The 26,018-nt window shown below is 37.3% G+C and overlaps 1 protein-coding gene across 21 annotated transcripts in view; it reads right to left on the bottom strand.

Moving 5' to 3' along the window:
* Nucleotides 1–26,018, bottom strand: part of LOC105233514 (band 7 protein AGAP004871) — a 104,848-nt gene that overhangs the window by 38,106 nt on the left and 40,724 nt on the right. For 2 of the 21 annotated variants that reach the window (XM_049456895.1, XM_029553504.2), the window contains exon 1: nt 21,172–21,677. The exons of 16 other annotated variants lie outside the window; for them this stretch is intronic. In XM_049456895.1, coding sequence (XP_049312852.1) covers nt 21,172–21,484 — 313 coding nt within the window. In that variant the 5' untranslated portion in view covers nt 21,485–21,677. Of the gene's footprint in view, nt 1–5,037; nt 5,951–21,171; nt 21,678–25,486; nt 25,890–26,018 lie in introns of those variants that run through there. 3 more of the 21 variants (XM_029553509.2, XM_029553508.2, XM_011215620.4) reach the window with 3 other exon arrangements.

Genomic DNA, 26,018 nt, shown 5'->3' with positions numbered 1-26,018 from the left:
ATTACTGCAGTATATCGATATTGGCAACCCTGCGTTGTGAGAGAGCAATCAGCTGCGACGTTTGTGACGGCAAAAATCCAAATGTCGCGGATTCTCACGTCATCGTCATCGTCACGTCAGAGAGAAGGGAGTAGCGTTTTTCCCTGTTCAGTTACATTGCGCCCATAAGATAGGTCGTGCCAGCTGACACGACCCACGATTCTGCGTTGTTCACTGACTAGCCTATTAAGGTATTTACGTTGAGAAATTTTCTATTCCGGTTAAAACGTATGTGCCCAAAAATAAATTGATATAATCTTGCTAAGTTGCCGCTGTTTGCATATATTTTTTGAATACAGCATAATTCCACAGTTCTGAGATATCCTAAGAATATATACCAACTGTTCAAGAATGATTCGGACTGCTTCCTATTACCTACGCGCGCAAACCCCATCGATATAATTTTTTTCCAGATTGGTGCAAGCTTTTTTATGTTCGTGTACAGTTTGGTCTTCATAATTCAATTGGCGTGTATTTTGCAGCTGCTCCGACGCGAAAAGTTTATCTTCCAATTTTTAGCATGGAAAAAAGTGAACAACTAGTTCGCTTTGCTTTTTTATAATGGAATCTTGGCTTCTGAATCGTTTAAAATGTTGCAGAAGTTCTGATTTGTTATGGACACCAGTATTGGATTGACTGAAAACAAACAGTGAAGATCGCTAAGTCATCGAAATGTTGCCTCGATTCGTCCATACACCTATATTAAAGGTGGTAAAGTTAAAAATTTAAAGAAATAGTGATTGAAAATCGTCGTCGTGACTTTAAAATTATGGAAAATGATTTTAAGATCTTTTCTGTTTTTTTCTTGTTTGTTTTAGCGGCAGCATTCTGGTCGGATAAAAATCTGGGCCCATTTCGTTACGTAGACCTGACTGTTGTTTGAACGCATTTCAAGGTCTCTTATGAATTGGTTCAACACATTTTGGTTAATGTTTTGGGTATGAAACGTTTTAATACTAGTTTCCTACCAAAAACCTGAATTTCGGTTACTGTTTTGGGTTGGAAGCGTTTTAAGAATAGATTCCTACAATAAAACAAGCATCTTTTGCAAAAGCAAAGTCGAGTTGCAACAACTATTCGCCACTACTGGTAACGAAACGTTGGATTATAATATGACGGCGAAGTGGCGACCAGGAAAATATGCGAAAATATGTCCAAAAATGAACGAAACCGCAATAACTTAAATGCGCTGAAGGCACTAAAGGCCATTACAGCAAAGGATTACGACAAGTGTATCGTAAATTAGGTTACGCCTTGGCAAGCTTGTATTGGCTCTGGTTGCTATTTTCGAGGCGATAATAAAGTTTTGTATAGAGAAAGTAGTTCTTTGTCAATACAGATCAAAACAGAATTATTTGGTTTTTTATTGTATAATCGACGGTAAAAGTTCCACCAAATGATATTTTTATAGGGAAATTAATATTTTATAGTAATGAGCGGCGAGTAAAATTATTGGTATACAATTCCTCATACATATATGCATGTTTATAAGTATAAATATTGCCTTCCTACTAAAATAAGTATCTATTACATCCACCATAAAACATTTTAACCGAGAATAAACAAAAATTTCAGCAGAAGTGTATCAGAACTTTTAATTGGCATAAGTACACAGATGACAAGGAAGTGCAAAGTTCTCCATAGTTTCATTATTAAATCGCCACGCAGCCAAGTTCACACGAAATTGCAAACGATTTCAATGGAATTAAAAGTTTTTAATTTCCCAATTTAGTTAATAAAACGGCATGCCGAGCAGCGCACGCACACATGTGGCAGTGCACTTTAAAACAATTTCGGTTGTGGAAATGTTTGCCTTTCCAATTATCATAATAATGCTGAGGGAATAATGGAAACAACGAAAATCGGCGTGTGCAGAAGTCAAGTGGCGGACGCATAATAAATGGTAGTGCACTTACTTTTTACAGCAGATAATCGTGAATGCACATATGTGATGGTACATATGTGTATGTATGTGGTATAGAACAATTGCTGGTATGACGGATTTGTACGAAGCAAAACCCAGCAGAGAATGCGCTGACGCAATCGCAGTCACTTTGGGTGCAGGCTGGTTTCGACAGCGATGAAGGGGCAACTTTAACTCTTCGTGGGATGAAAATGTCGCGAAAACACATTTTTGTGCTCAAATACATTTTAATTGCTGCCACGCTGTTTGATTGCTGCAGTTATTTCTAACTGTTGTTTATACATATATGTAGGTGACGCTTTTCTATTTTCAGCATTTCAGCAGACTCGGCTTAATTATAGCACAAATGCGCTGTTTATTATAGAGTAATTAAATGCACATATATATAATATCATCAGCTACCGATACTGTATACTATATATACATATATACACAACTGTTTATTTCAACGACCTGGCCATGTGTCATATGTGCTTCATGCTTCACAGTTCGCTGCCACCGTCGTCGCTAGCCGCGGAACGCTTCGAATTGTACGAGCACAATGCTTTACTTTGTACGCAGCTTGTTTTACAATGGAATACCTAGAAGCACATCCTTATGGCCAGGATAATAGCAGAACTGTATAAAATTTGTGCACAATTTCCATTGTTGTCCTATAAACAAAACAAAAAAAGCAATAATTGTAAGCATTTTATTTCCCGCCGTAATGTATAATGATGCCTTCTGTGCTTGTCGTTAGGGAGAGAGCGGCCGTTGGGGAGAGAGCGGCGCTGCAACTATGCTGTTGGCTGCAAAAGGTTCATAACCTCACAAATTAGCTACTTTAAAGTGCTTGTGTAATGAAGGTTCCGTCAGAATACAAAAAAAAAAAACAAAAGATATTTACTTACAGTGGTTTTCTTTAGCTTGACTTGTGTGTAGTGGCACATATTTTTTAAATAAAATTAAATTGAAGATAATTTTAAATTCTACAGGAAAAAATTCTACGCTTTTATTGATAAGAAGTAGATATAAAATATGTATACTTATTATTATATTGGGTAGTCGAAAAAGTCTTTTCGTATGCTGACAATAGATGCCCTTGCACTCGTACCATATATCTCCAATGCTAACAATCACATTGTGTTATACCATATATACTTGTATAGTGATAGAAAGGTGAGACTTTAAACTTCATTAAACCAAACTTAAATCGTAAAAGTTAAAAAAAAGTAACAGCTGTTCAGAAATGAAGGAAAATGAAGAATTTCGGTATATTTTGAAAATTTTTGTTTAAAAAAGGGAAGAAAGCCACGCAAGCCATCAATGAAATTTGTGAAGTTTATGGAGACAGAGCATCATCAGTTCGTGTAGCACAACAATGGTTCGCTCACTTCTGTTCTGGAAATTTCGATTTGAAAGATGTACCTCGCTCTGTTCGACCTATTATTGAAAAATTCGATGAAATTATGGAAAAGATTGCCCAGGACCGTCACATAAGCAGCCATGACATCGTTAGGAACCTAGCATTCATCATCAAACGGTTTTGAACCAACAGGCTGGCTACAAAAAGAAGCTCGATGTTTGGGTACCACATGAATTGTCTGTGAAAAATTTAATGGACCGAATTAACATCTGCGATTCTTTGCTGAAACGAAATGAAATCGAACCATTTCTGAAGCGAATGGTAACAGGAGACGAAAAGTGGATCAAATACGACAATAATGTACTAAAGATCATGGTCCAAGCGTGGTGAAGCTCAACAAATGGTCGCAAAGCCAGGATTGACGCTTCGAAAGGTTATGCTGAGTGTTTGGTGGGATTGGAAAGGAATCATCCACTATGAGCTGCTCCAGCCTGGTCGAACGATTGATTCTACATTTTACTGTCAACAACTGATAAGATTAAAGTAAGCAATGGAAAGAAACAGCCAGAACTGATCAATAGAAAGGGTTTCGCCTTCCATCAAGACATCGCTAGACCACACACATTTTTGATGACTCGGCAAAAGCTGAGAGAAAGCTTGGCTGAGAAGTTTTGATAAATCCACCATATAGCCCTGACCTTACATTATGGGACTACCATTTGTTTCGGTCAATGTAGAACTCCCTTAGTGGAATAAAGTTAACTTCAAAAGAAGACTGTAAAAATTTTTTGTCCCAGTTTTTCGCCGAGAAACCAGAAAAGTTTTACACTGATGAAATAATATCTCTAGCGGAAAATTGGCCAAAAGTGGTCAACCAAAATGGCTCATACTTGGTTCCTTGAAGTTTATTATAAATATAAAAAAATAAGTTGAAGTTTGATTAGAAATACGAAAATGAAATTTAGACTACCCTATACAAGTGAAATGATTAAAACGCATTAAAATAATTCTAAAAATTCACATTAAAAAAATTCTCTTTATTTAAAAAAAAAATATTTAATTTTTAGAGCGATACTCCTCCAGCAAAATATTTCAAAAAATCCTCTTAACTATTAACCGTTTCAAAGTGGTTTGTACATGTTTGATATAATTATAAATTTCTAAGTAATAATATTTAACATCTGGTAATAAGTCACATATCAATGACAACATGAGGGTTCAAGTATTAATTTGCCCACAAAGCACAATAGTTCCCATTGCATACAATAAAAACGCTTCGATTAAATGCACTTATTATTAATAGGACATAAAATAACACACAGCAGCTGTGAAATTCCCATGTTCCACTTTAAACAGCGCCCCAGTGGCTTTAAATTTTCCAACCAACCCCAAGAAAAGAATAAATATATAAATACAAAGAGAAATTACTTTTAAAATACGCTTTACTAACTTATTAACTGCTGCATATATATTTGCTACTAAATCATGAGTATAAGCATGCATATACGCACCAAAGCCCTACATACATACATAAATACTTCGCCTAAAAGCATACTTATATCTGTACATATAAATATATACACGTGCGCTCATTTATACATATATTTACATATGAGCAGCCATAACGGTCAGCAGTTGAGCAGCACATGCTTTACTGTACACACATACATATACACGGCTATTTGGGTCCAATTAGCTCCACGAAGTCAGGCAGTAATCACTCACTCACCTTTTTTAGTATCTGGCATTGCGTTTTAGACCCTGCACCACCCGCGCTATTTGTACTCGCTCGTACTTGTTGCTGTTCTGGACGTTTTACTGTTTGGCAATTTAGCAATTTGGCAATTTGGCACTTTTAAGACACACACACACACACACGAGTGCAGCTAATTAAGCCGTAATGTGTGTCATTAAAGGATCACAGTTGCGTGGCAATGGATAGTGGACACTTTGGCGAGGTTGCTGACTAACGCTATCCTAATTAAGTGTTGCAGCTATATGAGGGTATTTTGAATTATTGCATTGGGTTTCTTTTTGTTGTTATTATTTGGCAAATTTTTAATATTATTGACGGATTTGCTTTAAATTTATTTCTCGCTTTTTTCAGTTGTTAATAAACATTTTTTTTAATTAACAAAACAGTGTAAATAACTGTACACTAATATAATTAGGCATTTATTTTTCAAACGAGTAAACAACTTTTATTTAATTTCGTTTTTCCAGCCACTTTCCTGCCTGCGCTTCAACACTAACACCACTAACCCACTGTATGTAATTTTAATTATTTTTTCATTATTTGTACTTTAATATTACATTTTCTCATTCACGCGCCTTTCTCTGATTCGCTTCGCTCTCGGCCACAGTGCAACTGTAACTGAAACAGCGTCCTGTTATGGTCGTCCTGCTGATCGCTTGTGGTGACCGTACTTATTAGCAGCAACAAAGCAACAAAACAAAGCAACAGCACCCATTCACACGTCGCTCCAACGCACAGCCGCTGCTACTGCACCCCTCCACCCTTGCACCCACCAGTGACACAGTGAGCAGGGCAAGGCGCACACTCTGCTGCACTGCAGAGCACTGTTAAGGCAACAGCCGCTGTTACTGCCAAGTACCAGCCGTGGTTGTAACAGTCGCTTGTTGTTCTTGTTGTTGTTACAGCTGCTGTTGGCACTTATAGTATTCGCTCACAGCATACACGGTCGCCGCAAACGCTCGGTCGCGAAGTTCTTGTCACCTATGTGCTCGCCCGTCAACTGAATTCACTTCGCGCACAGCGCTGCCATTTTATAAGGGTACACAAGCTTCCAACTTCTTGGTCTTGGTCCATGTAAGCTACGTTTGACGCTCGTGGAGCACAATGAGCGCGAAATGTGAACATGTCTGTCCCCGCTGGGCAGCACAGGCACCGCTGGCTCCGAACGCGAAAACGAAAGGCGCTAGTCGCTGGCCGCTATTCAGTCGCCCGGTTGCTGAAGACGACGTCAGCAACGCGGTACAACATACAACGAACGTTTGCTGTCGTCGACGTCATTGCTGACGCTTTTGTGGCAGTGTTGCCCGCATGTGCTCGTTTGTGTCAGTGGCACAACTGTTAACACAGCATCCGTGTGCTGCAGCTGCTGTTAGTATAACATGAGCGGTACAGAGTGTAAAAGCTCGAACTTCGATTTTGAGTTTGATATGCTGGTAGGTCTAACAGGTCCAAATACAAGCGTATACATAGATAGACACGTATTTAATATGGCAAAGTTGCTAGTGGAATTTATTGGAAGCTTTTGAAGTTAAAATTGAGGCTGCCAGACTTTAATATAGCACGCAAGTAAATTATACTTCTTCGTTTAGATTTAATTTTTCAAAGCAAAAATATTGATTGGGAAGAATAATGTTTTGGCAATAGCTTGCTAGCATTGTCAGTCTTCTATAAGTACTACTACTCACTTACCGATGAGTAAAAACAAACCTGCAAATTGTATTTCGTAGTATACCTGGACTGGACTAACCAAAATAATGCATAAAGCTTTAGTGAAAATGCTTTTCCTTAGCGTTGGTTAGTAGAAAGTATGCCTAGTACTTTTTAAGCTGACTATTGCTAAGGGTCACCATGTCGTATGAGCAACAGAAACTTCAAAATGCGCTTGCTTTAATCACAGCATCCGCCTATATGTATGCAACACATTTAACTTCTGAAACTTCATCTTCACACTTAAGTGAGTGAAGTACATATAGTAACAGTTTATGAATTAAACTGAAATCTGAAAGCTCAAGACAGAAATATAGTGGGATTGCGCTAAAAATAGAAGCATAAAGCTTTAACTGCAAAATATTTGCAGCTGAAGAGAAATATTGAAAGAAAGAGCGAGTGAGAGAGCAAGCACGCAAAGAGATTAAGCGAGAAGCGTGAGTGTATATAACGGCTCCAAGATAGCAGTACATCCGAGCAGCAATGGAATCCAATTTCATCTCACTTTGTAAACATTGAGTGCCATGTTGAGTCTTTCATTCAGCTTTCGCAAGCATCTTTTTGGAGCCACAATAATACGCACAGATGTTGAGCGCGTGTATGAAGATTGGCGTGCACATACGCATACAAGAAAGACCAACTACGGAAATATGTGAAATTAAGTCAATTTGAGTTTTAAATCAAATCACGTTTCATTCCATTTACTATATATATATGAAGAATGAAGAAGAAGGTTATATAAATCCACAAATAATCATACCTAAATTTAATATGTTCTTATGATTACAGCATCCAGTGTACTTATATCGAGCTAGTATTTTTTATAAATTATAAAATGCAAGAAAATATTAACATCACACTTTCTACTATACCTAAGTCATAAATATTTATGCTGCGGTAAAATTTGAGCAAATAATAAAGATTTATTGCTGATAACGACACCTCAAGTATATGACAGCGCCAATATTAAGTGTTATCTGTCTTCTGTTTTTTCGCTTTTCGGTTTTTTGTTCATAAACACTGCTATGACTTTGACTTTTGTCCTAAAGACGCTTTGTCATACACGCTGATAATGGCTTCGATAAAGCGAGCTCGCAAAACAGAAAACGATTGCTTTGCAACATAAATATATTATATATTTGGGCTCTTTATTTTATTTTATTTATTGTTTTTATACTCTGAACAGGGTATATTAAGTTTGCCACGAAGTTTGTAACACCCAGAACGAAGCGTCGGAGAACCAATAAAGTATATATGTATATAAATGATCAGTATGTTGAGCTGAGTCGATTTAGCCATGTCCGTCTGTCTGTTCGTCTGTATATATACGAATTAGTCCCTCAGTTTTTAAGATATCGTTTTGAAATTTTGCAAACGTCATTTTCTCTTCAAGAAGCTGCTCATTTGTCGGAACTGCCGATATCGGACCACTATAACATATAGCTGCCATACAAACTGAACGATCGGAATCAACTACTTGCATGGAAAACTTCCTCATTTGACGATATATCTTCACGAAATTTGGTATGAGTTATTGTTCATAGAAATAATGTAATATCGGAAGAAATTGTTCAGATCGGTTAACTATAGCATAAAGCTGCCATACAAAACGAAAGATCGGAATCAAGTTCTTGTATGGAGAACTTTTGCATTTGATGTGGTATCTTCACGAAATTTGACATGGATTACTGCTTAAGGTAATAATATAATATCCGAAAAAATTTTTCAGATCGGATTACTATAGCATATAGCTTCCATACAAACTGAACACATAGTTACTAAAAGAAATGCACCTGTGAAGGGTATATTAGCTTCGGTGCAGCCGAAGTTAACGTTTTTCTTGTTTTGTTTTTTTTTTTTTTTAATAAAGAAACCCTGAAGAAAACACTCGACTGGTTCAATCAAAATTTTTTTTAATATTATTCGTGGGTTATGAACAGTTATTTCAGTAACCTTTTTTAAAAATGTTCCATACTTTCCATGTTCAAAACACAACTTGTTAATTTCAGAACTCTAAAGACTCCTTGTGTATGCAATTTCTGGCTTCTTAAATGCTAATCATGCTCCTTCGTATTTCTAACAATATAACCAAACCGATATATTCACTAGATTCACACTCCACATACTTGTATTTATACAAAGTTTATATACCTATTACGTACACCCCGCGCATATCAATTCAATTCATACACAAATCTGCCACATTCGCAGATGATTGGGACCACAAACAAGATTGTTACAGCACTTTTGCCACTACTCAAAGCTCGTTAATATCGCACCAGAAAAGCATAATAAAAATGTAGCGAATGTGGCAGCGATGTGGCAAAGAACTGTCGCTCAAATCAGGCAAAGATGCCGCCCTGCGCCTAACGTATCTGTTACACACTCACTCACATGGCGGTTTGCGAATCAGACAACACATATCAAAATGTACACGACGAATTTTCATCGTAGCCGCCTTAGGAAAGGCCTTAACTGAAATCCGAAAAGGAGCAAAGTGGAGGGAAAGCTTCGATGGCAAAGTTCGTGAATGGGGGAGCTCAAACGCGTTAGTATTCATATACATACATAATATTTAGGCGCTTGTGCGTTGAAGTGTGAAATAAATGCAACTCTTCCAAAAAAATTCTGCAAAAAAGTTGACAACACCAAAAAAATGTGCATGCTTAGATATATTTTATAAATTAGTTCAAGATAATAAAGAATGATCCATTTCTAGGTTCCCTAATTTTTTAAAGAAAACACATAAAAACCTTAAAAATTATCACTTTCATGTGTTGGCCGCGGCTACGTCTCAGATGGTCCAACCGTAAAGTCCAACGATGACTCATTCGAACATTTCTACTGGTAACTGGAGAATAACACGTCTGATGTTTTGCTCCGAGGCCTGAATCGAAGCCGGACTGTTTGCACAGATTTTACCCCTTACATGTACCCACAGGAAAAAAGCAAACGGTGTGATATCACACGATCATGGTGGTTTATCGACCGGCCCAAAACGTGAAATTCTCGGCACCCCGAAATGTTCTCTCAATGAAACCATTAATGGGTGCAATATGTGGAAACCAAATGTCGCTGAGATCACGAGCTTCAATTTCAGGCATCAAATTGTCGTTTATCATGGCTTGATAACGACAGTTATGTTCTCACCGGGATCAATTTTAAAGAAATATGGACCGATGCTTCCACCGGCCCACAAACCATACCAAACCTTTGTTTTTTCTGGATGAAATGGCAGCTCTTGAATATTCTCAGGTTGCTCTTTGTCCCAAATTCGCCAAGTTTGCTTATTTATACACCCATTAAGCCAGAAATGGGCCTCATCGCTGAACGAGATTTAGTTCGAAAACGTCAGATCTTCTTGGAACTTTTCAACAGAGCGAAGCAAAGTCGCTTGGGAAAGTCGAACGGCATAGTTTCTTGCTCAAGCTGTATTTTGTACGTTTTCAATTTAAGATCACAACGTAAAATGCAAGTCATTTCATACGTCAGCCCGACTCTACATGATCTTCGTGTACACTCTCAAGTACGGTTGATACATTTTCTTCACTGCGAGCTGAACGTGATCTATTCAATTGAATATTATTCAATAATGAACGCTGGGTCTCAAGATGGGTGATGGTGTTGCGAATAGTATGCTCAGTAGGCCGATTATGTTAACCATAAGTTCAGCTAAGCATCTGAGACACATTCTTCACAGAACGAGAATTATCGTAATAAAGTAACGTTGTAACGTGGTTCAGGCGTAATTCTTTCCCTGGTGAAATATTAAACAATACTGAACACAAATGACTTGGCAGCTTGATACGACGCACGCGTGATCTGTCAAAAAAGATTATTGAAAAAAGTATCTCTATTTGTATCACCCGCTATTATTCTAAAATTCTTAATATTGAAAGTAAGTTGTTGCTGCTATTATGCTCAATACTGTGCATACTTATCAAGAAAAAAATATGAGAGAGGAGACTCAAAGTACAAAATCGAAGAAAATCCCTCTTTTGCATACAAACGCCTATATGCAAAGATATACAGCCACACACAGACATATATACACACATATATATATATAGACAGCTATAAAAATCGTAAGGAAATGAAGCAATAAAACTGATTTTAAAGGCACGACATTTATTTGAGGGGGTGTGTCAACATGTACTCTTGGCTGTGGTCTCTCATGTGTGCCTGCGAAGTCGCTATTGACTTTGAACTTGAAATTTCGGAAATTCGCTTCAAACATATCAATGGAAAAGCCAATATTTTTTCAACATTGCAGCCTATAACCTAGACATTTCAGCACCAATGTGCATTTATAAGTAAAAAAAATTATTGTAAGTGTGTGTATGTGCTCGCCAGCAATTCCTACCGAACCACCGCAAAATGCGCGAGCCGCATTATCAGTGGGGTTTTGCTGGCGCCATGCCGTAAAGCGTACTTTTTTATGAGTTCCTTCCGTTACTTTTTTTATTACCGTGCTGCCGTCCCACCGCCTTTTGGTTTGTGATTTTTGGCTTGGCAAGCAGCATTCCGCGTCTGCACTTTTTTCGACGTCCTTAAGGACTTTGAACTGTAGCGCTGTGTTAAAGAATGTAGAAAGCTTGGGGTGAATTTGAAATGAAATAATTTCGGCTACAAACCAACACAAACATAGCCTTGTAAGGCAGGCGTATATTGCTGTAATGAGCAGGTGCCTCAGTCGTATGCGTATGACTATATGACGCTCAGTGCTTAAACTCAGCACAACAGGATTTGCTTTGAGTAAGTTTTCACAAATATTTGAGAATTTCCAAGCAAGTTTAAATGCATTTAAATATATAACAAATTCAGCTGCTTCGGGCTTTACAATTCTCCAAAATTTATTTATTTTTCTCTCCGAGGTCAACGCTAAAATCGATTTTTGAATATAGTAGCTATCGAACCGCTGATTCTCTTACAGCTATGAGACTATTATGTATAATACAATAACTCTGTCTAGTCGCGAGTATTTTTCATTTTTCTATGAGCTCATAAATTTATATTCGCCGTAGCAATTAAATTTTCCATGTTCAAATCCCTGAGTCCACAAAGCATTACTGCCATATGTTTGTATATACAAACAAAATGCACACACACACACTCATATGCATAGGGGCATAGAAACCATGCTTCAGGCGCAAAAGAAATTTCAGCAACCAACATTCCGGAGGCCGACTTTCAGTTGGTTGCCAACATTTTTTATGCCACTGGGCCGTGCAATGGCCACAGAACGCAGAGCACGGCGCACACAGAGCAGTGAGCGGGAGCCTCAGCATGCCGTGAGCTCTAGGCGCCGAGCTTCCAGCTAATTGTTGTCATTTGCTTTTTCCAGCCAACGGCGGTGGCACAGATGCGTTGACTCGTAAACCGGAAATGCTTTGTTGCTGTGTATGCGGTTAACATTTTAGCAGACACAGCCGAACACAGACACACACACACACACACGCACGAAGTTATTTAATTTCACAAAGTGGGTATTAGAGCGAGCGTCATTTCATATAATTGCTGTGAAATTATGCATTTCGGCCCATTTTTCGTTTCCGCAAATCGCAAATGTGAAAACGAGCAAGTGAGCAGAGAAATATAACTATAGCCAGGTGGTCCAGGCTCTCATTAAATAAACAGGTTTCTGTGTGGTATTGTGTTTTAATTTTTTTAATATTAAAATAATTTAATATTGATTCCAATACGATTGATTTCACTTGGAAAGATATTCGATGCAACGCGTGAAAACCTACTAGACAGTTTTCAGTCAGAATATCAGTTCGGAAGACCTCATACGGTTTACTGTAGGTCGGTGTTTAGGAATTTTCCTGGCAGCCAAGTATACATAGCAGAGGGGAAAGAACTTACTTTCCCAACTGTCCGTGCACTTCCCACTCTCTGCCACAACCGTTCTGTCGCAATGGAGATATATGCTTGAAAGTAGCTTCAACCTCAAGCTTCGCTCGTTTAATTGCCCAGATATTAAATATATCAAATCGGTGTTTGATGACATTGTGACGGAGCACTTGAAAATGCGCAAGGTGTGTGCGAAAATTATCCCAAAAGTGCTCACTGACGACCAGAAATTGCGGCGAGTGGAAGTGTGCCAAGAAAACTTGAACATGTGTGAAAGTGACCTCCAATTTTTGAATAACGTGATCTCAGCTGACGAGCCATGGATCTCTTAGTATGACCCCCCGACAAAGAGACATCTTGAGACGAGAGAGGGGATTCAGTGCTACTCGGCTCTCAAGGCTATTCCGGAGAATGTCTTCCGTGACGCCTTCAATGCTTGGAAAACGCGCTGGAAGCGCTGCATCAACGCGAAAGGAGCCTATTTTGAAAGTTTTTAAAGAATCAGCCATAACATTACCGATTGCAAGGCAGTATCGAACAACCCTACAGGTTCGTGAGTCAGCAACTATGATTCAACAACAATAAATTTTGTATTTATTATTTATTGAAGGTTATAGTTAGAGCTCCTTAAACTGTTAAAGCATCGCTCGCACTACAGGGAAACCTAAGATTTGATTATTTAATAAAATGAGCTTTTGGCAAATAAGAAAGAATATAGCATTTTCCTTCTGCGGCCAAGTATGCCAGCTAAGAACGTTATAAAATAATTTCGTTTTTTTTTTTGTTATTTTTACCAAAAGCTATGTATTCGATATTATGCGACCTTCCTTTCGCCTTAGCCCTACTTGTACGAAAATCAATCAGAAATTTCAGACAGCTTCCGCTCTAATCTCCAGCGGAAGCCATTCGCTGAAATCCCAATGAAGCCACTTATCTCGCTGCTTGTGCAGTTTCCATTTCGCCGACATTTGTTACACTTGCTGTAGAATTTACAAATTGCACAGCAAGAAAATCGCAAAATGGAAATGCCGCGAAGGACGAGATGTAAGTCGCACAGATTCCCATAAAATCTGTCAATATTAAACATTTCAATTGAAATTTTGCAAATTCCACCAGAAATTTCTTCTGGTCAGTGGCAAAGTTTACGTGTGCACAGCAACAGCAACAACAACAAACAAACTTTTTCAATTTATTTTTAACCAACAAATGGCAGCTAACAAGTTGACGATACTTTGCAAGAGTCGCGGCCATTAGTTATAAATTATATGGACAGGCATCATTGGTGTCGGTATCGGTGTCTCATAACATTTCCAAGTGAAAGTTTGTTGCAACTTTTACTAGCAAAGTTATGCACTCAATGGCGGAGGTTGCGATTGGGCGGAAAGAGCGAATGCGAGCAAGTTGCGGAGAAGTAACACAAAGCGAAATGAAATCAAAGAATGCCGCTGCTGTCGAAGTAAGGAGTGCTGCTTGCACCACTTTCTTTTGTGCGTACGCTCCGTTTCATATGAAAATCTACACTTTGCGCGCCGCCTCAACACACACGTAATTAAAATTGAATTTACTCCGCATGCAACACTTATAAGTGTGGGCGAAACTCATTTCTCAACTTCAGCGCGAGAGCAATTAATAATCATTTAAGTGTGAATAAGATGCCGTGCCGATACGCCTCGCCGAACTCTGGAGCCGCAACACATTCAACTGCACTATAACGGTGCTTGACCCAAAATTTCGACGATATGTTTGCAAATTGCAGCAACAAAAACACAAATAAATAGAAATAGAAAACGCTTATACCTTCGGCATGCCTCATTGCGCCGCAAGCGGAGTTCAGTGACTCTGCAAATCGCTGCAAACCCTTAACCCACTCACACATGTGTATGTGTGTGTGGTTGATATCCACACATTGTTAACTCATCTAAAAGCAATTTGCTAAGTGTTGGTGAATATTTATGCCACTGAAAACTGCACAATAAATGTTGTGCTTAAGTAATTAAGTATTTAAGCTGTAATCCTAACAGTTTCAACTGGGGCATTCTATCATTTATCACTGTCAAATAATTTATTTAATATTAAATGGCGCAAATAAAATCAAATGTACTCAATTGACTGCACAAATGCGAAGTTTACACACAAGCAAATGCTGTGCGTACAAGTGGTTGCCCAGATTCCCAAGTAGTGTACGATTTTCTTTGCTAAGTATGGCTTATTAGGGTAGTCCATATTGATTTTCCCAGTTATTTTTCACCTTCAAAGAATATATCGTCAGCTAAAATACAAAATAACGTAACATCACTTTTCATAAGTTTACAAAGAAATGCGATTTAATAGAAACCACTCATATTGAAAAAAAAATTGAGTGTTGGTTATTAAAGGGTTATATATTGGTTATAAAGTCGTTATATATTGGTTATAAAATGGTTATATATTGGTTATATAATAGTTATATATGGGTTATATTTGAGGTTAAAATTTACATATGTATATCAGATGATGATATGTATGTTTTACAGTAAAGAATAAAAGCATACTTTAACTGTCCTCAACTCCATGATACATACGAGTATTTCATTTTATAAAAGCATTTTGTATAACAAAATAAAGATTTTATATACTAAAGCCAGCTGAACCGGAAAGCGTTGTTTTGTCATATATGCATGTCGCTTTTAGGAAGTATATTAAAAAATAATTAACACTTTAAATATGTAAAGGATGTAATTATATTATTGAGAACTTTTCCGACATGTACTTTGTGATATTTTAACGGCAAGACAATGTTAGATCCTTAAACTCAAGTCTCCAAAATAGATATATGTATATGCTTTATTTTGAATATTTCTGTGTTACCAAATTAACTAACAATGCACCAATCTATTCACCCTTGTCTTGCAATAAAATTCATTTTCAGCAAAATTTGTATTTACGACCACCCTAATGCATGAAAATATAGCAAACTCGAGAGCTTAGTGTTGCTGGCTGCTGAAATTGTGCGCTGTGTTTGCCTGTCGGTTATGCAAAACAAATGAAAAGTAAGAATAAATCACAATGAGTTCGCATCTACATAACTATAAGCTTATTTATTCATATCAACCTTTTGCATGAGTAAGCATATTGCCACTGCTAGTGCTTAGAAGAATGTTTATTAATAAATAAACCACAACGCACTAAATTTGCTGCCAATTTCAGGGGCTTGAGCAGTTAAACTTTGGCTTTACTTAAATTTATAACTTTTCGGCAAAATATGTTGGTTAAAAACTTATTTGCGCTTAGTAAATTCACTAATAAAGATAATTCAGAACAAATAATTGAAATGTGAGCGCCCTAAACTGTGCTATTATGAAGTGAATTTGACTGATATGGAAAAAGTAACGGAGGTCAGCATACTAAGCAGCCTTTTTCAACAAATGAACTGAAAATTCAAGTTTTTCTTTTTCCAATTTTCCTATAAATTATAATATGCTTAAGAATAGAAAACTATTTTGAAAGCAAAACAGCTGCAATGATTTAGATAACACTTTAAGGGGGTATTCTATTTTGGAAAATTCGATTTTTTTCATATATTTAAAGTTTAGACCCTTAAGAACATATCCTCCTCCAAAGGATTTTTATTTTAAGAGCTACAGTTACTTTAGTGACGCAGTACCTAGGCCGGTAGGTAGGTAGACTCACTTTTTTAAACGCGTTTTTCTCGAAACTACTTTTTTCCACACGGCACCGGCATTATCTCAAGTTCTATGCAACCAATTTACTTGATCCATTATCCTTTATCTTTATATAATCCTTATGCCTTTGTTTTTAATATTTCAAAAAAGTTCAGGAAATTCAAAAAAAAAAGCGTAAAAAATGATTTTTATTTTCAGGCGATTTTTCAAAAAAAAATTTTCGTGTTCCCTGAGATAGGGACTATAACAGCATCCTTACTGATTAAGAATTTCTTTTGATTTTTTTTTTCTGACCACCAGGAGAGTCAGGATCAATGTCACCAGGATGCGCCATTTTTTACACCTGTCTCTGCCCCCCTCTAATTATTTTAATTTTTAATATTTTTTTGTAAAATTTATTTTCTGTATTATTAAAATATCAATAAAAACACCATAAAAAAATGAATAGTAGATATATTTTTGTTTTTTTTTAAATAAAATTCAAAAAATTGCCCAAAATTTGATTTCTAGAGTAGAATACCCCCTTAAGTACATCTTAAGGGGCTTCTTAAATATATTTTTAATATAGTGTTCACCGCAAATCGTCTTTTTGCTGATACAAGTCTGGTTTAAAAGCTGTATTTATCATCTTCCCATTTACTCAATTTATAGATCACATATTATTCACCTAAAATAAATGATACAAATCGAATTTCTGATCGATAAATGACGTTGCATATCTTCCAAACTCAATTAGCCTTAGGCGTTAGAATATAATAGTATATCTTCAATGCCGTATGCTTCAAATGCAGTGAGATAATAATTTAAAATTTAAAATGCCTGGCAATTGCATATATAATTCATACTCAGGTATACACATGCATAAATATGAACTCTATTTGTATAATAAAACACGTTTCTGCACGCAATGACGTACCGAGTTGCCGCATATAATAATCGAGAGCAGTAAACATTCAAATATATGCACACAGCACACAGATGTACACTTGTATTTATCTGTATAAAATACTGGCATATGAAAGCATAAATTAAAATGTCACGTCGTTTGAGTAACAAATAAAGCTGCCAGCACTAAAATATCACTCATACGCCACCGGTGCCATAGCACCTGCACACATAAGCGCACGCTTAAGTAAATACGTAACGAAAACAAATTGAGTGGGTTTAAATTTAATTTAAAGCGAGTAATTTTATGTGTAAATATATATTCTCGCAAATAGTTTTTTTTTCTTTTTTTTTGAAATCTCACTTTAACAATGTCACAATCTGCGGTTAATTCGCAAAGTAGTTGCTGCTGCACACATATGTATAAGAATGAGCTTGGCTGTCGCTTACTCCGCGCTGAACCAGTGACGCATAATCAAGCGTTAAACAATGTTTACGCACAAGACTACACGCAAGGCCACAACTAGTGAGTGCATGTAATGTGTGTGCGGCAATTGCGGCGGGAAGTGTAATTAAACTTTATTTACCAGCAATTTTTAATTACTCGCTTAAACAACAAAATATCGCAGTAATGGAGAGTTGATTGCATATACCACGCAAATTATGACACTCACACATACGCCAACTTAATATGCTCAGCGACGTATACATATACATATATGCATTCACATGCATTAAGGCGGCAATAATTTGTAATTTTCAATATCACTTTGGAGTGCCAATGCATTACAAGCCTTTCTGACCAACGACTGTTTATTGTGAAATAAAAATAAAAGAGAAAAAAATTAACTACCGGGTTGTTCAATAATTTTTGTCATTTGCTAAGAAAAACTATATTTTAAATACTATATACTTTATTATTCAGTATAATCTCCCTGAACATTAATACACTTGGGCCAATGCTCCTCCAATCTGTGGCTCCCCTCCTTGAAGCGAGAATCCGGAAGGTGTGCAAAATACACCAATATTCGTTATGACCTCTTCATTTGATGAAAAACGCTTACCACGCATACATTTTTTGAATCCTGGTAACAAATGAAAGTCGCTGCGGGCCAAATCTGGGGAATACGGTGGATGCTCCAACAATTTGAGCTTTAATTCATGGATTTTAGCCATTTTCAAAATTCTCTTCTGACACACTGTATTGTCCTGATGAAAAAGGATTTTTTTCTTCTGCAAACCTGTTGGTTTTTCACGAATTTTTTCCTTCAACTGGTCAAAAAGGTTGCAATAATATTCAGAACTCATTTTTTTACCAGTTTGCACGTAATCCACAAACAAAATTGCTGTCGCATCCCAATAAATGCCATAACCTTCTCGGCCAATTTCCAGACACGAACTTGCACACCATTCTTTAGCCTCTTGTTTTGATTCAGGATCATGGTGATAGATCTAAGTCTCTTCCATAATGATGAATCTAAGCACAAAATTCACTTTATCATTTTTAAAACACTTCAAATGTTGCTGAGAAAGTCGCATTCGAATGTGTTTTTGTTCCATTGTTAGCGAATGCGGCACCCATTGTGCACACAGCTTTCTAAAACCCAAAATTTCACTTAAAATATGGCTCACACTGCCTAATGAGATGTGTAGAGCCTCTACTAAATCTCTCTCAGTCAATCGACGATCTTCCAAAACCATATCCTGTATTTTGGCTATGATTTCTGGTGTTGATGCGCTTTTTGGACGTCCTTCACGTGGATCGTCTTCAAGGCTTGTACGACCACGTTTAAATTCAGCAACCCATCTTTCTACTGTTCTAATTGTAGGTGAACAATCATTATATATTTTTAACATTCGTTCGAGAATTTCTTTTGGTGCTAAGCCTTCCAAAAACAGGAATTTTATCACTGCACGATATTAAATTTTTTTTCATTGTAAAAAAATACTGTTACACCGCGACACTAAATGGGTTGTAAACAAAGAATGAATTGACAGATATAAATGAAACTTCATATCCGTTCATATAAAGAGTGTACCGATAAAACAAACAAAATTTAGGGCTAGTAGCAACGCTCTCTCTTATCGAACGACAAAACTTATAGAACAACAAAACCCTCCACAGCTGCATTTTTTTTTAGCCTAAGTTTCTAAGGCAGCTATATGCTGTGGAAGGCAAGTTGTTTACAGTTTTAGCGTAGCAGTGATTCATACCAAATTTCGTAAAAATATTTATTCAAATAAGAAATCTTTTCATACAGGCACTTAATTTTATCCATTCAGTTTGTGAGGCAGTTGTATAAGATAGTGATACGATATCGGCGGTTCCGACAAATGAGCAGCTTCTTAATGATCAAAGGATGTATGCAAAATTTTAAAGCGATATCTCACAAACTGAGGGACTAGTACTAGGACAGGGTTAAATCGACTTAGCACATCACACTGATCATTTATATATTGCTTTATGGGCTCTCTAACGTTTTTTTGGGTATAACAATCTTCGCGGCCAACATAATATACCTGATTAAGATATAATCATTTTGAGAATGTTGATTTAAAGGAATGTTGATAAAAAGAGAAATTTTGATTTTTTGCGAAAAAATGAGCTCCACACAGTATAAGCCTACAACTTAAAAAATAAAAAAAATACGATGTGTTAATACAAAAGTTGCACTCTACAGAAACGATTCGCAAACACATTCCCGTAAAAGTTATAAACAGTTAAATTTATACATAAAATCAGCATGAGCATTCACACAGTACACCATGCCGTATAAGCAACCCATTTGTTCTATATTTAATACATTTGATGATTTGATGTATAACTTTAACTTTTTCTAGTTTTTTATTCCGAAAAACTTGAAAATGTACGCGCAAGCATTCTAACCCCCGAACTTCCCACTCTAACGGCCACACTAGCCGCAGTCAATGCTAATTCGCTTTGCATACTCAATGCCAAAGTCACAATTAGGTTTGCGGATCAATCAAAGTCAGTCGCACAATCGCTTCAACGCCATTCACTCTTTCGCTCTTTGATGCGCATCGCAATCAGATGCGAGCGAAAAAACGGATATTCGAAAAACTAAATTATGGCTTAAATACAATCAAATGAATGTGATTTCCGTAGCGCCAGCGCTCGTTTCCCGTCACATTTTCACACCCCACAGCCACAACCACTTCCTTTGGCTTTGGCCCAGCATGCATACATACACGTATCTACACTGATATCTGCTTATTGATAGCGAATTGGTGGCATGTGACCGCAGCATGTTGCATGTCGCGTTTTATGACGCCAACGGCGTGCAGCGCGCCGACTGCATCTATGTTAGGCAGCTAAGCGGAAGGTGTAATATAATTTGAACGTCACGCAAAGCCAATTTGTAATAAATTTGCGCCGCCACTAACTGTTTGTGTCTTTAATGCACCAGCCTTTCGAAGTGCGCACTCATCTTGCGGCCTCTCAGTTCCGATCACGCTTTGGGCCCCAGCACAGCAAACATTGTGGCGTATTTAGCTTACAAAGACTGGGTATGAAAATCCTATTTCCTATGGCGCAGCGTTAATTCCGCCGCCACACACGCGCTGCAGCAGGGCGTGCAGGCGTCACAGCTGCAGCAGCCATAGCGACCGCCACTGCAACGCCCATACAATCAAAGATAAACACTTTCTAATTAACTAAGCGCCGCATCCGGCTAACAAAAGGCCAATTCGCCGTTAGCCATGCATGTGCTGAAAAGGCCGGGCGAGTAGCCGAAAAAAGCAACCACTGGAAAGCGAAAACTAAAGAAAGCGACGTCAAAAGCACAGCGGACTGCAGAAAAAGAAAACGAAAAAGCAAATGAAATGAAATGAGGACAGTAAAAAATTAGCATCAATGGCATGCATGTGACAAGGAGAATATGCTGTGCATGGTACGTGCCTGTGTATGAGTCTGAGTGTGTGGTGTGTGTGTGTGTGACAAAATTCATTACACATTTGCGCATTTCAGCGTTTCATTTACCTCGGCTGTACATGGTCGAGCCGGATACGGTGGTGTCCGCTGGCCTGCTCTCGCGCTGGCTGCTGCTGCTGCCGGGCATGGCCAGCCCCATTGCACCCGAGCCGCCGCCACCAGCGCCACCGGCTGTCGTGCCGGCCGTCGTGGTCGCCGTGTTGCTGTGCCTGCGCCCATATGCGGCGTGTGTATGTGCGTTCGCCTGTTGGTGTTGGTAGACGACATGGTGCTGTTGGTGTTGTTGGTGGTGCATGTGCGCCGATTTTTGGTTGTGCTGTTGCTGGTGATGCTGGTGGTGGCCGACGGGAGCGGGAGCCATGCTCGTCGTTGTCGTCTGCCACAGACTGTCCGTGTGGTCCGAAATGTTGGGGCCGTTTGTGCAATGCGCAATCAAATAGACTTACTCGCGCGCTCGCACACACACACACGTGCGCTGTTAAATACTAGTTATTCGCTTCTGGTCTTTTATTTGTGTTTTATGTGTTTTGCGGCACGTGCTGCAGCACCAATTGCCGCTTTTTATTTGACTTTTAAAACTTCAATGCTGCCAAGTGATGGCCAAACAGTTATGTAGACATTGTTTTTGTTTTTGTTCGTTGAGTATCACATACATATATTTTATAGTAATTCGTGCGTGCTGGATAATTGTGTTTATTTGCTTTCTATTGCTGTGGTTTTTGTTGTGATTTTTGTAATGATCTTTGTGCATTTTTGCGACCAAATTTAATGAGAAATCATTTGGTTTTGATTGGTGAATTCTTTGGAAGCTTATATGAGATATTATATATGTGGCCATTTGATAATAAAGGAATATGTCTCATTCAAAACTGCTTTCTTGTTTTCTTGTATTTAAAGTTAACCAATTTTAATAAATTCTAATTAAATTTCGAATTTCGAATACGAATATGTGACTACTTCCTCCTCCTCTTACGGTCTCTTAACTAGGAGATTCCATCTAATTCGACTTTATGGCAATAAACTGGGAATATTGCTAATGTTGAAGAAATTACTGTGAAGCGATCACAAAAGGCTACTGAAGAAGTCACTTCACCGAAACCAAAAAAATATAATACACCAGATGCAATATTGCAAGAAATAGATCACATATTTGGTCAAATAAGTTGCTCTTTCACCTACCGAACTCACCGTCACACACTTCTGCCGTTACCACACCATGTTCCCTAAATTTTTACAATTTTTTTCTATTGGCTATAGACTTATCGGACCGCCCTCGTATAATTTATATATTTTCCAAGCCTTTCGAACATTTAAAATAATTATGGTGGAGCATTTTAGATTCAAAAATTAAAGCACAAAATAAGATAATTAATCTATTAACTGCGATTACACTTTGCCTAACCTCACTTTTGTGTTCGTTCATCAAAATAATTTCTCTCATTGAAACATCATATGAAGCATGAAGCAATGTTTTAATGTTGCAATCAAAAATGGTTTTGGTTTTATGAAAAATTTTTGGACATGCATACTTATATTGTGACAAAAAAGCGTTTTATTTACAGTTTCTGGGTACTTTTTAACAAATGCTTGTTTAACCAATGGCATAAATCCAGTTCAGAAAAACGAAAAAAACGAAAATATAATTGTTCGGAAATAATCAACTTTCATTTTAAAATTGTATGCTTCGTAAAGAACCAAAATAGCAAGCAGAGTTCTAAGAGGAATAAAAGTGTTTCCTAAACAGCTAAACAGTAATCTTCAATTTCGCAGCCGGAACATTTTAAAATCCACTACTCAGCATGTGACACGCAGAAAATGCTTAACAAGAAAACAGTATAAAATATAAAGTATAATGATAATAAAAATAAATCTGTAAAAATCTGAAATGCAATCTGGCTTTTCTGCAAGAGTTGCGAAATCCACTCGGTAGCTAATTTTTGTTGGACTTACAAGTGTAAATATATGTATGTATAAGTATAAAGCAGACTGCACAGCAACCAAGAGAGTATCATAGATATACTTGTACAATGACTTTTGTAAATTTCGCTCGTAAATACTAACGGTGTACATACAAGTATAAACAGTTTTAGAAATTTATATACCAATTTATCATATTACATTAGGGGTGTCCTATCGGCTTTAATATGGTATATCATAGCAAAAAAGCTTGTGGTTTAAATATTATTACAGTAAACTTATACTATGTTCGGACCGACATTGAAAACATGTTTTCGTGGGAAAAAACTGGTTTTCGCACGAAAACTTGTGTTTTAGTCCATGTAAAATCTGTCAAACGAAAATACAGTTTTCGCTGAAAACTACTTGAAAACTTACATTCCACTCATTATAATCGGTGCCTGCTTTAGTTTAATCGATTTTATTGGAAAACATATTTTGCCGGCCCTAAATTGTCACTTGATATTTGTTTACATTCCATATACAAATACAGCTGCTCACTGTTAAGGGGATTATCTTTTTCTTGCAAAACCCTTACACCAATTTTCTTCTTGCGGCAACGGCACAACAAACACGCAAAAATTTATTTGCAATGGCTGTAAAATATGCCAGACCAAAACGTGCCGTCATATATCACTAGATTCTGCAATGGGTGCACTCTTGGTCTTGCATATTTCGGTATAAGATTTTGGCATTTTTTAACATCGTGCAATCTTGCAAGAGCAAGGGAATCCCCCTATTGATAGTTGTCAGTGAAAACTCATCGAAAACACACATTGTCAGTCCGAACGACTTACACAACCCACAAATGTGTTCAATGTCGGTCCGAACATAGTATTAAAAAATTTAAGTAAATTTGAAAGTGGACACTTTCAAAATGGCGATTTGTTATCGCTGCTTCAATGCATTTTTTCGATTAGATTTTTATTTAATTTCTTAATAGTTGACACTATTTTCGATTTTATTTAACATGGAAAATATTTACAAAAAACAGTCATTTAGACCGACAAGTGTAACATGTAATAAAATGTATTATTAAATGTATTTGCTTTTATATCTGAGACTACAAAGAAATTACAGCTCGAATAATTGCCAATGTTCCGGAGGAGCAAATATCATTTTCTATTAAAAAGATGAAAATTTTACAGTCAAATCATCTTCCAAAATGTTAAGTATCTCTTTCTACGAGCATCTTACACATATGAACATACTTAGATATGATTGATTCTTCAATTTAACAGAGAATCGAGTGTGCAAGATTGTTACGCAAAACTCTTGTTCTCTCAAAAATTCACTAATCCATTTCATAAAGCAATGTCCTCTCAGATGAGGCCCACTTCTGACTTAATGGCTTTGTCAACAAACACAATTGTCGCTAATGCGGTGAGACAAACCTGCGTGTGGTTCATAAAATGCAATTTTATGCCTAAAAATTTTGCGCTTGGTAAGGAATGTGGTATGACAGCATCATGAGGCCTTATTTCTATCGAAATGTAGAAGGAAATGCCGCAATCATCAATAGCGAGTGCATATATTATACTTATTTTTGTATTATTTGGCGTATATATTGTTTAGCATTTCATCAAGGAACGATTTACGTCTCAACAACGTACACATTACGAATATTCACATTCCGCAAAGAGAGTATTTTGTGCGCTTCGGTCAACTTATCATCAACATAATTGGCATAATTGTAAAAGAATGCAACAAAGAATTTGTCGTTCCATTTCCAATAAATGTCAACTATTGTAGTGATATATGGTGTATAACAGTCAGAGAAGTCCTAATATTAGCTATTATACTAACAGACAAAATTTTGAGTTAAAAGATAAAATAAATATTCTCAAGCATTCAATCAAAAGTCATTTCGTCTCACGAAAGTCTCTGAAAAATAAAATTTCGCCTGCTAAAAGCTATTTTAATCCAATGAGAATAGCCCTAATGGACGGCTGACCCGACGGAGGCACATGAAAATACATATATTTATGTGAGATAAATCGAAACACTCAACTGGAAGATGCTTGAGGACATTGCAAGGCATTATCTCAAACACCCGTATTTGTGCAACTGTAAACTTGTATGTGCCCGAGTAGGTTTATCAAAACACAACTTTAGCCTTTTGCAGCGTTCGCTTAATCAGCAAAATGCTCAACTTCGGCACAGTCGATAACAAAACGCTGAGGACGTGCCTGGCTATAAGTTTGCGCAATGTTTACATTGTTTGGCTGGAAACAATTGAATTCATATGAAACGGTAGCAGAGAAAACTTTACAAAAATAACAAAACATCGCAAATAAAAGCAAAAACAAAAACAAAAACATGAATGGAAATGAAAATGAAAATGAGAAATACCACTTGGAATGACCAACGAAATATAAACACTTATCCAGTTAACGTGAGTTCGTACAGAGGAAACTTTTGGTGCTCATTGCAGCGGCAAAATCTCGCAAATTCGAAAGCACAGAAGGGACGGCCACACAAAGCGTTGCTGCTGCACGAAAGATTTTTTTCACTTTTTACTTTGTTTGCGCCCTTTTGCTGTTTCGAGTAGGAAAGTAACGGAATTGTTAGAGTTTCACAGTTATTTCTTTAATTTGATTTTTCCACGTGAAGTTTGGCGATGCACACGCTCGTTGCTTTCGCTTTGCCAACAAAAACCGCAGAAATACACACACACACACACAATAACGCTCGTTTGGACAATGGATCCAGTGGTTGCGCCGAAAAAATGTTGCACTTGCAACAGCAGAGCGGCACCCAAGGCGGTTGCACTGTCGAACTGTCCGGTCGCCAAAAACTACTGAGTCGCCACAGAAGTGGTGACCACATTTAAAGCTTACCAAACGCAAGCTGACTAACGGTACATAAGTAAGTAAGCACGAAAGTGTGTCTGTGTGAGTGTGTCAATGTGTGTGTGCGAATGTCAGTGGGCAAAAGAC

Source organism: Bactrocera dorsalis, chromosome 5 (genome assembly GCF_023373825.1).
Source record: "Bactrocera dorsalis isolate Fly_Bdor chromosome 5, ASM2337382v1, whole genome shotgun sequence".
Taxonomy (NCBI): domain Eukaryota; kingdom Metazoa; phylum Arthropoda; class Insecta; order Diptera; family Tephritidae; genus Bactrocera; species Bactrocera dorsalis.
This window is presented reverse-complemented; position numbering and strand designations above follow the sequence as displayed.